Raw genomic sequence first — 12,895 nt, forward strand, 5'->3', positions numbered from 1 at the left:
CACACTCCTTGGCAGCAAATTCCACTGTCGAACAGCTCTTACTGTCAGGAAGTTCTTCCTAATGTTTAGGTGGAATCTTCTTTCTTGTAGTTTGACTGCCTAGTTGCTGTCACTACATAAATAAGTGAGTGGCTCCTGAACTGGGTGAATGTAGTGCTGCTTTAAGTTCACCCTGTGTAGTTGCGGAATGTAAAAGGTAAAGGTAAAGGACCCCTAACAGTTAAGTCCAGTCGCAGATGACTCTGGGGTTGCGGTGCTCATCTTGCTTTACAGGCCAAGTGTTTGTCCTCAGACAGTTTTTCCAGGTCATGTGGCCAGCATGACTAAGCTGCTTCTGTTACAACGGAACACCAGAACCAGAGCAGCGCACGGAAACACCTTTTACCTTCCTGCCGGAGCAGTACCTATTTATCTGCTTGCACTTTTTGGCGTGCTTTTGAATTGCTAGGTTGGCAGGAGCAGGGACCGAGCAACAGGAGCTCACCCCCTTGCGGGGATTCGAACTGCTGACCTTCTGATGGCCAAGCCCAAGAGGCTCAGTGGTTTAGACCACAGCGCCACCTGCGTCCCTTGTTGCGGAATGAGGTGCTCACAAAAAATGATATAACTTGCTCAGTAAGTGGCAGAGCTAGGGACAGATCCTTTTCTGACCAAGGTGGGGATGAGAGAGGCGTTCTCACCCCCTGGCATGTTTAATTGGGTGCATAGACTTTATCCTGAGAATCCCAATTGTAAAAGCTTTCAGTGCTCACAACTGTAGAGATAATCTTGGAAATGTAGTAGAAAAGTGGAAACAGAGCGTATGATGGTAAATGCTTTGTGCGTCTGTGTCCCAAACGTTCTGAAAGTTGACTTCTGAATAGGTTCATCACGGAATAGGGACCCATCATACTCAGCAGGATTGGACGGAAGCAATTTGCTGCCTCAGGCGGAACAGCAAAAAGCACCCTCAGAACAGTCAAGGAGTGCAGTAACCAAGGTCAGTTAAGGCAGCTGAGGCTGAACATCTCGCAAGCTCCTTTCCCCCTCCCTGGTGGTATCAATACAAGAACAATAATAAAAGTGAATAGCAATTTGCTGCCCTTTCATAACCCCGCAAGCAGTTGCCTCACGGTAATTTGTGCAACATTCAGTGCTCTTCCCTCAGTTACCATATATCCACTGGCTAGAAACCAGGGATATGGAACCTTTATTAGTCTGCAGACCACATTCCCCTCGTGTGCCACCTTCTGGGGGTCAGATGCTAAGGGGGGGGGGGGGCAGAGGCAAAAAGCAGGTTGAGCAACCAATGCAAATCTTTGCTTTGTACAGTTCCAGCTACAGTGGCACCTCTGGTTACATACGCTTCAGGTTACAGATGCTTCAGGTTACAGACTCCGCTAACCCAGAAATAGTACCTCGGGTTAAGAACTTTGCTTCAGGATGAGAACAGAAATCGTGCTCGGAGCAGCACGGCAGCAGCGGGAGGTCCCATTAGCTAAAGTGGTGCTTCAGGTTAAGAACAGTTTCAGGTTAAGTATGAACCTCCGGAATGAATTAAGTACTTAACCTGAGGTACCACTGTATACAAAAGTTAGGGGTTTCTACGCCCCGCCCCACCTCTCGTCCAGGTAGGCAGGAGGCTTTACCACTGTTCAGTGACACACTCCAGCCAGGCAAAATCGCCTGAGTGTTTGGGTGAGGGGTTTGTGGCCTAGGGTTGCACAGAGGTGCAGTCCTAGGAAGGCTGCATCTGGCCCCAGACTAGAAGTTCTCCACCCCTGCTATAGACCCTTAGAACAGTGTTTCCCAACCTTGGGCCTCCAGCTGTTTTTGGACTACAACTCCCATCACCCCTAGCTAGCAAGACCAGTGGTCAGGGATGATGGGAATTGTAGTTCAAAAACAGCTGGAGGCCCAAGGTTGGGAAACACTGCCTTAGAAGCAGCCACATTCATTTTGCTTTTTTTTGCTCTTTTGGACATAAATATAATTTGTTTTTTTAAATGATTTATTTTAGCTGTCAGCTTTGGGTGGTGGAGCCCATTCTACAACTTAGTCATGGTGTGTGCTACACTTTCTGGCTTCTTTGTGCAAAAAAGATTTTGCCTCATTAAAGGGAGATGAGCGCACATATTCCTGTGCATTCTTCTCTTCCTAGCAACAATGCTGCCCCTCCTTCACTGAAGACACATTTGCCTTTTATACATGTGAAATTGCACCACTGAGCTTGTACATCCATTCGCCTTGGAACCTTGCTAATTTCCTCTATTATTTTAGCAGGAGCAATAGCCGTTTATGGATGCAACTGTGCATGTTTAAAGGCTGTTGTTTTGAAACTAGATTTTTTTTAAAAAAAGGCCTGTAAATCTATGAGGAAGTAGGAAAAGCAGAAATCACACTTATAGCGTATGATTGGATAGAACACCAAAAGGTGTTTTTTTAATTTTTTGCCTGGGGTGCGATTCTGCACAGTAGTTAACCAAGCCCTGAGGTTATACCTCCAACCTGGCGTGATCGGTCCCAGGAGAGCCCTGTCTTGGCTTGTTGGAGGGAATGGGGCTCTGAGCCAGCAATCAGTCTTTTCCTTCCCATGGCACTGCACCTGTTGTTCTTCAAGATGAGTGCAGAAAGTTTAGCTAATTCCCTAGCTAGGCAGTTAACCGATTAAACGGGCCAAATTGCTGTCAGATTTCAAACAAGGAGGCTTAAGGAGCAACCTGCAAACATACTTCTGTAACTTAAGTATGAGAGGTCAAGGATGGTTTTAAAAGTTGAAAGAAAAAGAACAAAAGGACGCAACGAAAGAATCCTGAGTTGTGTGTGCAAAGGAGAGGGTGGGGGAGATTCTCCCATGAGCGGAAGGGCTGTCAGGCCCCTTTTGTGAACTGATGGGTAGGGAGGCAAAAATAACAGCTATGATGCATTTTAAGGTCACATCACATTAATAGTGTGAGTGATAGAGTGCCCTTTGGTCCTTCTGTCCCCCTGAAGACAGATGGAAATGCTTCCTTCGGCAAAGTAAATTGAATACTTTTGACCTTTTCAAGTTCTTAGCTCATGAGAAATGGCCTTTGGGAAAGTAGCTAAGAAGTTTGCAGTCAGGTTGGATTCATGTGGTGGGGATTTACATATGAGGCCTCGGGGAAGTGACATGAGAAGTGGGGAGGGAAACAAAAACAAACTCCTTGCTTCACAGGGCAAGGAGGACAGAATTCATTATGCCACGGTCAGCCACCGAATGCGTCTGTCATGATGATCTAGGGCTTAAGGCAGCCACATGGGAGGAAGAGGAAAGTTTGAGAAGAAAAAGGTTAGGATGATTTGTGTGGATTTCAGCTTTATCTTTTCTCCAAGGAGATGAATCATTATCGCTGCAAGTTGTGGATAATTTAGGTGCGTCCACATGCTCCCCATTCAGTCAAATATAGCAACACAATGTTGTAAATCTGAGGGACTGCTTTCCCCCTTGGGGAAGGTTCATGTGCTGTTAGAGAAGACTAGCCAGTTTTGTTGCTATGCATCTCCTATACACACAGTACAGCAGGGGGTGAGGATCCTACAACCTTGGGGCCAAACACAGCTCTTGCTATCTGGCCTTTGGGACTTCCCCCAGGCCATGTCACTGACTGCCCTGCTCTGTGTCCTCCTTGGGTGCTTTTGCCTGGTTGGGATATGTCTTTGAACCGAGAATGCAGCCTTCTACCCAAAGGCTGGTGTTACATTTCTTATTTGTCTGACTTTTGCCTCTGGCCCCACCCACAGTTGATACTTGCTCCCCACTCCGAAGGGTACCCATGAGGGAATGTGGTCCTCAGACCGATAAAAGATCCCCCATCCCTATGGTACAGAATCATTCAGAAATAATTTATCTACTGTCTACATTCATACAACCAGTTGCCTCATGTTGATTAGAGCCTGGTTGTTGGGAAGTGGGGTGGGGTGGGGTAACTCAAACTGACTAGATAAAAGCCCTAAAAGGCTGTCAGAGTTCCATCTATTTAAGAACATCAGTACAGTGGTACCTCGCAAGACGAATGCATCGCAAGACAAAAAACGCGCAAGATGAAAGAGTTTTCCGTTTTTTGAGTCGTTCCGCAAGACGAATTTCCCTATGGGCTTGTTTCGCAAGACGAAACGTCTTGCGAGTTCTTGCGAGTTTGTTTCCTTTTTCTTAAAGCCGCTAAGCCGTTAATAGCCGCTAAGCCGCTAATAGCCGTGCTTCGCAAGATGAAAAAACCGCAAGACGAAGAGACTCGCGGAACGAATTAATTTCGTCTTGCGAGGCACCACTGTATCCCAGCATTTCAGAACCAACCAAGGCATCTTAATGCACATTTAGGCAAACAAGAAAACACAAGCCACTCTGGTGGACTGACCACACGGGAGAGAAATGAGAGAAGAGCAGAGCAATAAGGGCAGCCCAGGTAGTGGGGGAGTGGAGTGACCAAGGTGGCATGGGGGAGGGGAGCAGAAAGACCAGGGTGCATGGACGTAACCCGAAATCAAGTACATGAATAGAAATACTTAACTAATTGAGATTCTGCCCCCCAAAAAACATAAAGCTTGCCCCCCAACAAAAATCCTGGCTACATCCATGCAAGGGCGCATGGGGGGTGGAAAGAGAAAATGAACTGGACAGGGTGGCAAGGGGGGAAGGTAGCCTCACGGGCGGCACCTTGACCAGGGCCCTTCAAATCTGGCAATAATACTGGGGTGGGGATTGGGGACCCACTCATCTAATCTGGACTGTGCTCATAAAATGGAGTCTCACAACGGCTGGAGCACGTTGCAGAAGAATATGGAAAACAGTGGTTGTCTTGGACCAATTTTATGAGGTGTGAAGAGGGTGGTTTTTCTGGTCAAATTCCTTCCTTCTAAGTAGTGGCTTACATGAAATTGCAAGAAATCCCTAGGCCCACTCTATATTGCTGGTGTGCATCTAATGATGAAATCAAGCAGAAAACAGCAATCTGGAGCAAAGAACCGTGCAATCAGTCTGTGAAGCAGCCCACAAATTTGCAAAATTAATATATAAACAAGAAAATTTAAAATAGCAAAAAACTAGATTCAAAGTCCCAACGACTGCACTAGGCTTGCTGAACAACTGGTCTGACTTAGCATAAGATAGCTCCTTCCATGAAACAGCTTGGTAATAAAGACAGAAACCAAAGGATGACCATTGTCTAGTGCAGGGGTTGTCAACCTGGTCCCTACCGCCCACTAGTGGGTGTTTCAGGATTCTAGGTGGGCGGTAGGGAGTTCTATGGCACAAGCTGAATCCTCCTTCCATCGAGCACTGGTGGACGGTAAGGAAATTTTACCATCAAGAAAGATGCATTAGTGGGCGGAAGGTATAAAAAGGTTGACTACCCCGGTCTAGTGCATTAGCTGTTGTCCTAAAGGTTTTGAAGCTGCTGCATTACTCCATCAAGAAATGAAGACCCCTGATTTGAGTCAATCCAGTTGGTTCTGCAAGGAAGTGGCAACCACAGTTGTTTGGAGGCATCCTCTTCCTCCAAACCCACATCCTGCGCCAAAACTGAGTGGGGAAATGGCTGTACAAAGATCATCCCTTTGGGCACGCATCCTCCGCATGCCAGCAGAGGGTAAACAGGGTTACAACCAGTGAGGGACAGCTCAAAATCAGACCCACTGTGTCACAGCAAACAGAGCGTTGGATTTGGACCAGGAAAGCCTATGAACAAACCTCTGTTTAATCATGAGGCTCATTAGTTGACCTTAAGCCACTCACCATCTTTCAGTCTAACCAACCCTCACAGGCCTGCTATGGGGGGAACTGCCCCGCAAGCTCCTTGGGCAATAGATGCACAGAAAGTTAGGTTAAGATCAGGAATGCTTTTGAAAAGGAGAGATGGGAGCCTGGAAATACAGATCCTTATATTACTGTCTTCCACAAAGGTCGTAATTCTCACTCATGTATGCAAGTTCACAAAAGAATTTTGTGCAAGTTCACAAAAGAATGTATGCAAGTTCACAAAAAGGCTCCACCTGAACCCTAAGCTTATCGTTCGAACTGCAGACTACATTTTATGTATATTTGCAATGCAGATAGCAAGGCTGCCTCTTCGGCAAATGCTCTTCCTTTTATCTCTGCATGGAGATATGTCTGCAGAAGCCGCTGGAGCTTTGGGGGGGTTGCATTTCCTCGCCCTTCTAAAAATCTACAATCCTACACTACAATTCTATACCCACTTACCCAGGATTAAGTCCCACTGAATTCAGTGGGGTTTACTTTTTACAGCTCGGATCACATTGCCCATGTTTCTATAAAGACTTTACAAATGGAAAGAAAGGAATCTCAAGCCTGGCACCATGAGAGCTTTTAAGCAACAAACGTAGTAAGAGAGACGGTAAAAACTAGCTGAGCCTACTACTACAACACCATTAGGGCCACCCTCCATGCTATATGCAAGTTTCTTTGTTTGCTAACATCGGGTGGGGTGGTTGCCAGTGTTTAAGGGATACAGGGTCACCCTCAGAAGCCTAAAGCTACTATGCTATTGGTGATCTCAGCTCCCTAAAAAAAAATCAAAAATCTCTGTGTTTTGTTTGTTGGGTTGTTAAGGGGTTTCTTCAGTATCAGCGGAGCAATACCACTGCTTTGGCCTGGCCCAGTTTCCAGCTCCAGAGCATGGAGGGTAGTTATCTCTTTACACTTTACACACTAGGAGCCCTACTGCAGAATAATGTGGCCTTTTTCTTCTGCGCAGCCATTTCAGAAGTTGTCCATTATGAGCTGTATTCTTGTGTTAATATAAACATGATATCCAGAATTTTAAGTTTCAGTTGACATGTCTGCAAAACTGCTTCAGGATTTGAGTGTCTGCAAGAGACAACAGGGATGGGAACAGATAAGCCACACAGGCTAATCTGACTAAGCACATATTGCGTTTGCTTAAGTTCTAAAAAATCTTATTTGAAGCGTAGCACTCTCTTCTGATAAACAGCCAGCATCTACTCCAGCCCCTCCAAGCCACATTTCTACAAAACAGTTGGGGCTGCCTACATTATTTTCACTTGGCTTCCCTGTATGATGCTAGTTACCCAGTGGTAAGGGAAAGGCTAATTGCAAACAGAGGCTGCAGCTTAGCTGATCAGTTTCACAGATGGTGTAGTTTCTGCTGGTGAGTTTCATTGCAGCTGTCTGATGACCGATTTGAGAGTGGCTGCAGTTTCAGAACCATTTGGTATGCACAGAATCTTTTGCTGCAGAGGTGTAAGGGGGGGGGAGTTGGATGGTAGGTGTGTGCATGGGCCCAAAGATTCGCCTTATATGTGCATCTCTGTGTTTTAAAACTGTCAACTGTACTGGCTCCATTTCAGTCTGTAATTCAAACTCAAAGGCACTTTGTATAAAATGAAGCTTTGCATTCCCCATTCACTATAATGGGGAATGTAAAAATGGCTATGACACTTTCCTGTTTAATAAAAGTGGATGAAATGTTTGCAGAGTTCTGAAGAGTTCTGCTTTGTTTTTTGGATAGAGCAAAGCAACATAGGATTTGAAACAAAACAAAACAAAAAACCCTGAAAGGAATCTTTTAATTTGTACAAAAATTCTCCATGGATGTGCTTTAGCAAAATAAACGAACAAACCCAGAGCTCTTCAGTGCTCAACAGGCAGTATTATGGGCAGCCTCACTTTTTGCAAAGCCCATGGACCCTGGGAAACATGGAGATATATGAAAACTAAGACAACACTAGAGTTTGTGGGGATTCTGATCAGACTTAAAGGGGTTTATTGACATCACACTTTGACTCGGGGGGGGGGGGGGGAGACCCCTGATTCACCTCATCATTTGACCCTCACACAGAACTCATGCACACCCCAATTGTGTACCCATATACCACACCATGCACTTGGCTATTTTTGCCTCATGTGCACACATCCAGAATTCTTACAGTGTATACACACAATAAAATATTCACATGAAGAAAAAGAGCTCCATTCCCCAAATACCTGCCTATAGAAAAAAGGTACCACAAAGCAGCTGTGGAGCCCAATCCAGAAGCGATTGGGGAGACCTGCTTGCTGCCAACTAACATCACCCATGCAGCTTCTAGTAAAATAATTGTGTTAGGTCATCACAGTCAATGCTTCTCCCAAATGACCCCCAATTCTCTTGCCACTTGCAAGAGGTGGGCTGAGTGAAATGACACGTTCCTTTATTTTTTAAAGGCAGTTGTGGGGAACCTTTGGCCCTCCAGATTTTGCTGAACTACAACTCCCATCGCCCCTAGCATTGGCCATGCTTGTTGGTGGTGATGGGAGATGCAGTTCAACAACATCTGGAGGGCCAAAGGTTCCCCGCTCCTGCTTTAAAGAATATGACTAGGGCAGAAGTAGGCAGTGTGGTACCCTTGAGATGCTGCTGCACTACCATTTCCACAGTCCTCAAACACTGGGGCCATTGAGAGAGACGGAGTCCAAAATATCTGGAGAGCACCACAATGGCTATCTGTGTACTAGGGAGACCTAGGTCAGCAGCAGCACAGGTTCCACCTCCCTCCCTGAAAATATATTGGTAGACCCTTAGGGAGCTACTTTCTTTAACTATCAAGCAAATTGCACAAGGGAAACAGATGTGCCTAGTGAAAATAATAATTTGATCAAGAAATACACGTGTGTTTATATTGCAGCTACATTTTAATCATGCTTTCTTTCGTATGGGCAACAACAACAAAAATGAGCCTGTGGAAAAAATGAAACCATAATAAATTTGTACCTTCGGCTGAAATGCTCCCTGAAGTGACCCAAAAGGACCTGAATGTGGAAGCAGAGGTGGCATCCCAGGCATTGCTGGAGGATAGCTTGGAAAGAACTAGGAAGGGGGAAAGGGGGGCGGGAAGAGAGAGAAAAGGAGAGAGGTGGTTACATTACAGATAAGTAATAGATGTGAGAGACAAGTTTGGTGCAAATCGTAGGAACTTGTTGTTCCACAACAAAAATTACCAAATCAATTTCAAGCCCTTTATTGGTTAGACGCTGGGGGAGCTTGCCTAACTCATGATTCCTTCAAGAGCTCATTTTTAACAAACAAACAACTCACCCACTTTAAATTTGCTGTATCGTTTAAGGAGGAGACTATTTTAAAGGAATATTCCATTTTCATGCACTCACTCAAATCACATTTGCAAATATTTTGCTTGCGAGCTTGGTGACCTGCTATCCAATCTCTAAAGAGATTTGTACTTCTGAGTAACTCGCAAGTCTTCTGCATTTGGCCTCTTCTGAGAGACTTGGTTTGTATCGAGGGTGAATTTACCCAGTGTGTTAAGCAGCTCCCAGCACTAAAATGAATGCGCCCTTTCTAGTGAAACACAAATGTTACCCTTACTGTGGATCAGGAGCCTAAATCTGCCTTTCTAGCTGGATGTTGGGAATCTCTATAAGCCTTGCCCCCTCCCGAGGTCACACCCCTCTGCACCCTAGAATAACAGAATTGAAGAGGTGGAAGGGATCACAAGGGTCATCTAGTCCAACCTCTGCAGTGCAGGAATCTTTTGCTCAACGTGGGGCTCAAACTCACGACCCTGAGATTAAGAGTCTCATGGCCTATCAATGGATAGAAGCACCCTCCTTGAGTGCTTCTGCCTTGCTGGAATGTGTCCTTGAACTATAATAATGCCTTTCATTTCCTGGATGGAGAGGTATATATGTGTGTGTGTAGAAAACCACTCACTTTTACATAGTTTTAATGCGGCCTACTATGTCACATGTATTGATTGACCTGCCCACTTTGCCTCTTTCCCCACCCATCAATGTTATATTGCCCCTGGAAGGTTCCCTGTGACAAAATGCGGCTCTTGGGCTCAAAAGAGTTTCCCACCTCTGCTACAGATCACCTACAAAATCCTTCATTGGAATCATGGCATCAGCAAGAGGTGTTCAGGAAGGGCTACCACAATCAGTGGGTGATATGAAGGACATATTGCATTAGCATTATACGATGCCCTAGACATCACACCATCAAGGCAAGCTAGTTGTTGAACAAGAGTATTGCCTTATTCAGCTCGAGAGACCTAAAGAGAAGGATGCAGTGTTCTAAAGACTACACTCCCATCCTTAGACAATGGGAGCAGGCCTGCTGTGTGCCGCTACTGTAGTTTATCCATATATATTTTTAGTTTTATCTTCAGAGCACTAAGTGTTAGAAAATTGGTTGTTGTTTTTAGCAAACGAAAGCAGAGATTCTCAGAATGAGCAATCCTGTGTTTGTGATTGCTGTCCAACTGCACAGAACTGCACAGCTCTGCTTATGCACCCGATTATACAGCCTGAAACTTTTTGTAACGGTCCTGCTTTTGCCAGAGCAGGATGTCACAGTAGTAACAGCTGTCAAGCCTCTTTTCTACATACATATTTAAGGTGGGGTTAAATGCTTTCCTCGGGGGTGGGGGTGGGGGGAGACATTTTCAATAGATGTCTATAAGAAGCAAAAGGTCCATGGGACAACGGATGCTCTTTTGAGAAGAATGGAAAGCTTCCATTTTTACCAGAGGGGGAAAATTAGCCTCTGCTACCATTCTTAATTCTGCTATTATAGCTCTCCTGCAAAACATGCCACTTTAGCAAGTGTGAAAGCAGCCTGCTTGGGATCTTTAATCTTTATCTGCCTCCCAGTTACAAGGTAATTACCACAGTTGCCAACCATGAAGTCCACTATTATCAGCACACACTTTTAATTTTCCACAGTATGCGGTCCCAGAACGCTGCTTCTGATGCAGCAACTGATAAAAAGGAACGCCAGAGCAAGGGCAGGCAGTAAGTGTACCAACAGGCAAGCAATTCTAGAGTGTTGCTGAAAGGCTTGAATTCAGACACTGTCCTTTATATCAGGATGGCTGGCTGAAGAATCCTGTTCAGCGTGAAAGCTCATTTATTCTTACTGTGACAAAACTGGCCCAATTAAAGAAACAACAACCAGACATGCCATTATTGCTTTTGCATAGTAGTCTCTGACACTAGAATGCCAGTGGCTGTTTGCATCATTTTTTGGCTTCTTATCAATGAGTGTTTTTGAAGTTACAGGTGAGAAATTTTCTTTTTTAAGACTGGCAGGATATTTTGGTGTACAAGCTAGTTCCCATCTTGAGAGAAGATTTTGATAATGAGTTGTCACAATGTCGGGAAAGCTGATAACGTATTTCCATGTGGCATTCTGTTAGGGTAACTGAACAGAACTGGACTAGACAGCAGTGGCTATGGGAATGGATTCACAAATGTCTGAAAGAATCAGCTTAAGAAATAATTACAATGCATGGCTGTCATCTCAGAAAGAGCTATCAACTGGAATTTCACAAGTGTCTATTATGCCCATGGACCACTTTTGTTCAATCTTATAATTAGAGATTTACATATATAGTTTTATCAAATGTGCTGAGGATATAAAGCCAGGAGGTGGTGCATACACTCTGGATGACAGCATCAATAATTCAGAACACCTACACTAAATTTGGAGAGAGAAAAGAGCCGAAAGTGACAAAAAAATCTTATAGACAAGTTATTGGAATTAGGTGAGCTATGTCCAGTAAATAAGTAACGAAAAATGCATAAAATGGAGAATAATGGTGACAGATCTATTCCTGGGGAATAGCAGTACTGAACAAGGCCAGCAGAGTTAAAATATATCCAATTTTAACTCTGCTGGCCTTGTTCAGTACTGAGCTTGTTCAGTGAGCTAGTGTGTGCCTGTTTAGGTTTCTAACACTTTCTAACCACAGGACAAAAGTGAGCCCCTAACCCCTGGCTAGTCTACAACTGAACCACTGTGTTATGCTTGAGTCACTAAATTTGAAGAAAGATGTATGAAGACTGGAAGACACTAGCTTAGTTCTCATTGTGGTGGGCTGTAACACTTCAGCCTATAGCTCACATGGTTCAGAACTCCTTCACATCAAAGACTAGTTGTCAATGAGAAGGGTTCTAGCATAGTCTTCTTCTGGATATGTTAGTTTTTATATGTGTGGGGAATGCTTTTGGATGAAGAGGTTCATGTGAGTTCCAGCTCAGAATCAGCAGTGGTATTGTACAGACTTAGCATTTCTTTTGCAATCCTACTCAGAAGCAAGTTTCAATGGGCAATACTCCCAAGCAAATAGGTATAGGATTGTAGCCTGAGAAACAGGTGTCAGAAAGCAGCAACCAACACTGAATTAGAGGAAGAACATTTGATGAATGATTGAATTAAAGGAATTTTATGGTGTTATTGCAGTAGGTAAAAATAAACTTAAGGGAAGGGAATTCACTTAAAAACAACAACACAGAGACAAGAGCTAAAGCTTGCTACATCAAATACCTGCAAGAAAAGCCACCAGCAAGTTCAAACATAGAAACCAAAACCAAATAAAAAAATAAAAACCCAAACCCACAAATGCACTCACGTTGGAATGTCGAAAATAAGGGTTATCAAGTTTGGGAGCGTACTTGTCGAACTGGAAGAAAAAGAGAAATAAGACAAAAACAAATGAGAATATATTTCTTCAGCACTGGGTTGCAATCTAAGCACAATGAAGCATGCTCCCAGGTGTATAAGATCCAGTTTAGCTGGTGTGTTTTTTGGGGGGAGGTAGCAGTGGGGAGTTTATTTTAAGGGCACGTGTATATTTTCCAAACTTCACAGCCTCTTAAACCTGCACCTTTGCAATGGGGAAGCAGCAAGTTCAGGCATCTAGCACATAAATCTTTACCATCGCCTACAAACTTCCTCAAGAAGCCAGTCAACACCCTAAATCATTTCTAAAAGTTAGATTTTATGATATAGCTGTATGAGCTGGAGCAGAACTTAAGATAATCTACCAGCACTCATCTCATTTTTTAAAATCACACAGCCCTTACTTAGCTCAACCAGCTCCTTGAAAAAAGCCGTAAGAAAGATCAGACAGGATTGCA

General features: G+C 44.2%; 1 protein-coding gene across 28 annotated transcripts in view; it reads right to left on the reverse strand.

Annotated features, from left to right (window-relative positions):
* The window catches only part of FBRSL1 (fibrosin like 1), a 792,934-nt gene that overhangs the window by 20,719 nt on the left and 759,320 nt on the right, over positions 1–12,895 (reverse strand). For all 28 annotated transcript variants that reach the window (XM_077920111.1, XM_077920092.1, XM_077920106.1 and 25 more), the window contains 2 exons: positions 12,388–12,438; positions 8,730–8,825 (listed from right to left, as the gene is read on the reverse strand). In XM_077920111.1, coding sequence (XP_077776237.1) covers positions 8,730–8,825; positions 12,388–12,438 — 147 coding nt within the window. The remainder of the gene's footprint in view (positions 1–8,729; positions 8,826–12,387; positions 12,439–12,895) is intronic.

This window comes from Podarcis muralis, chromosome 16 (assembly GCF_964188315.1).
Source record: "Podarcis muralis chromosome 16, rPodMur119.hap1.1, whole genome shotgun sequence".
NCBI lineage: Eukaryota > Metazoa > Chordata > Lepidosauria > Squamata > Lacertidae > Podarcis > Podarcis muralis.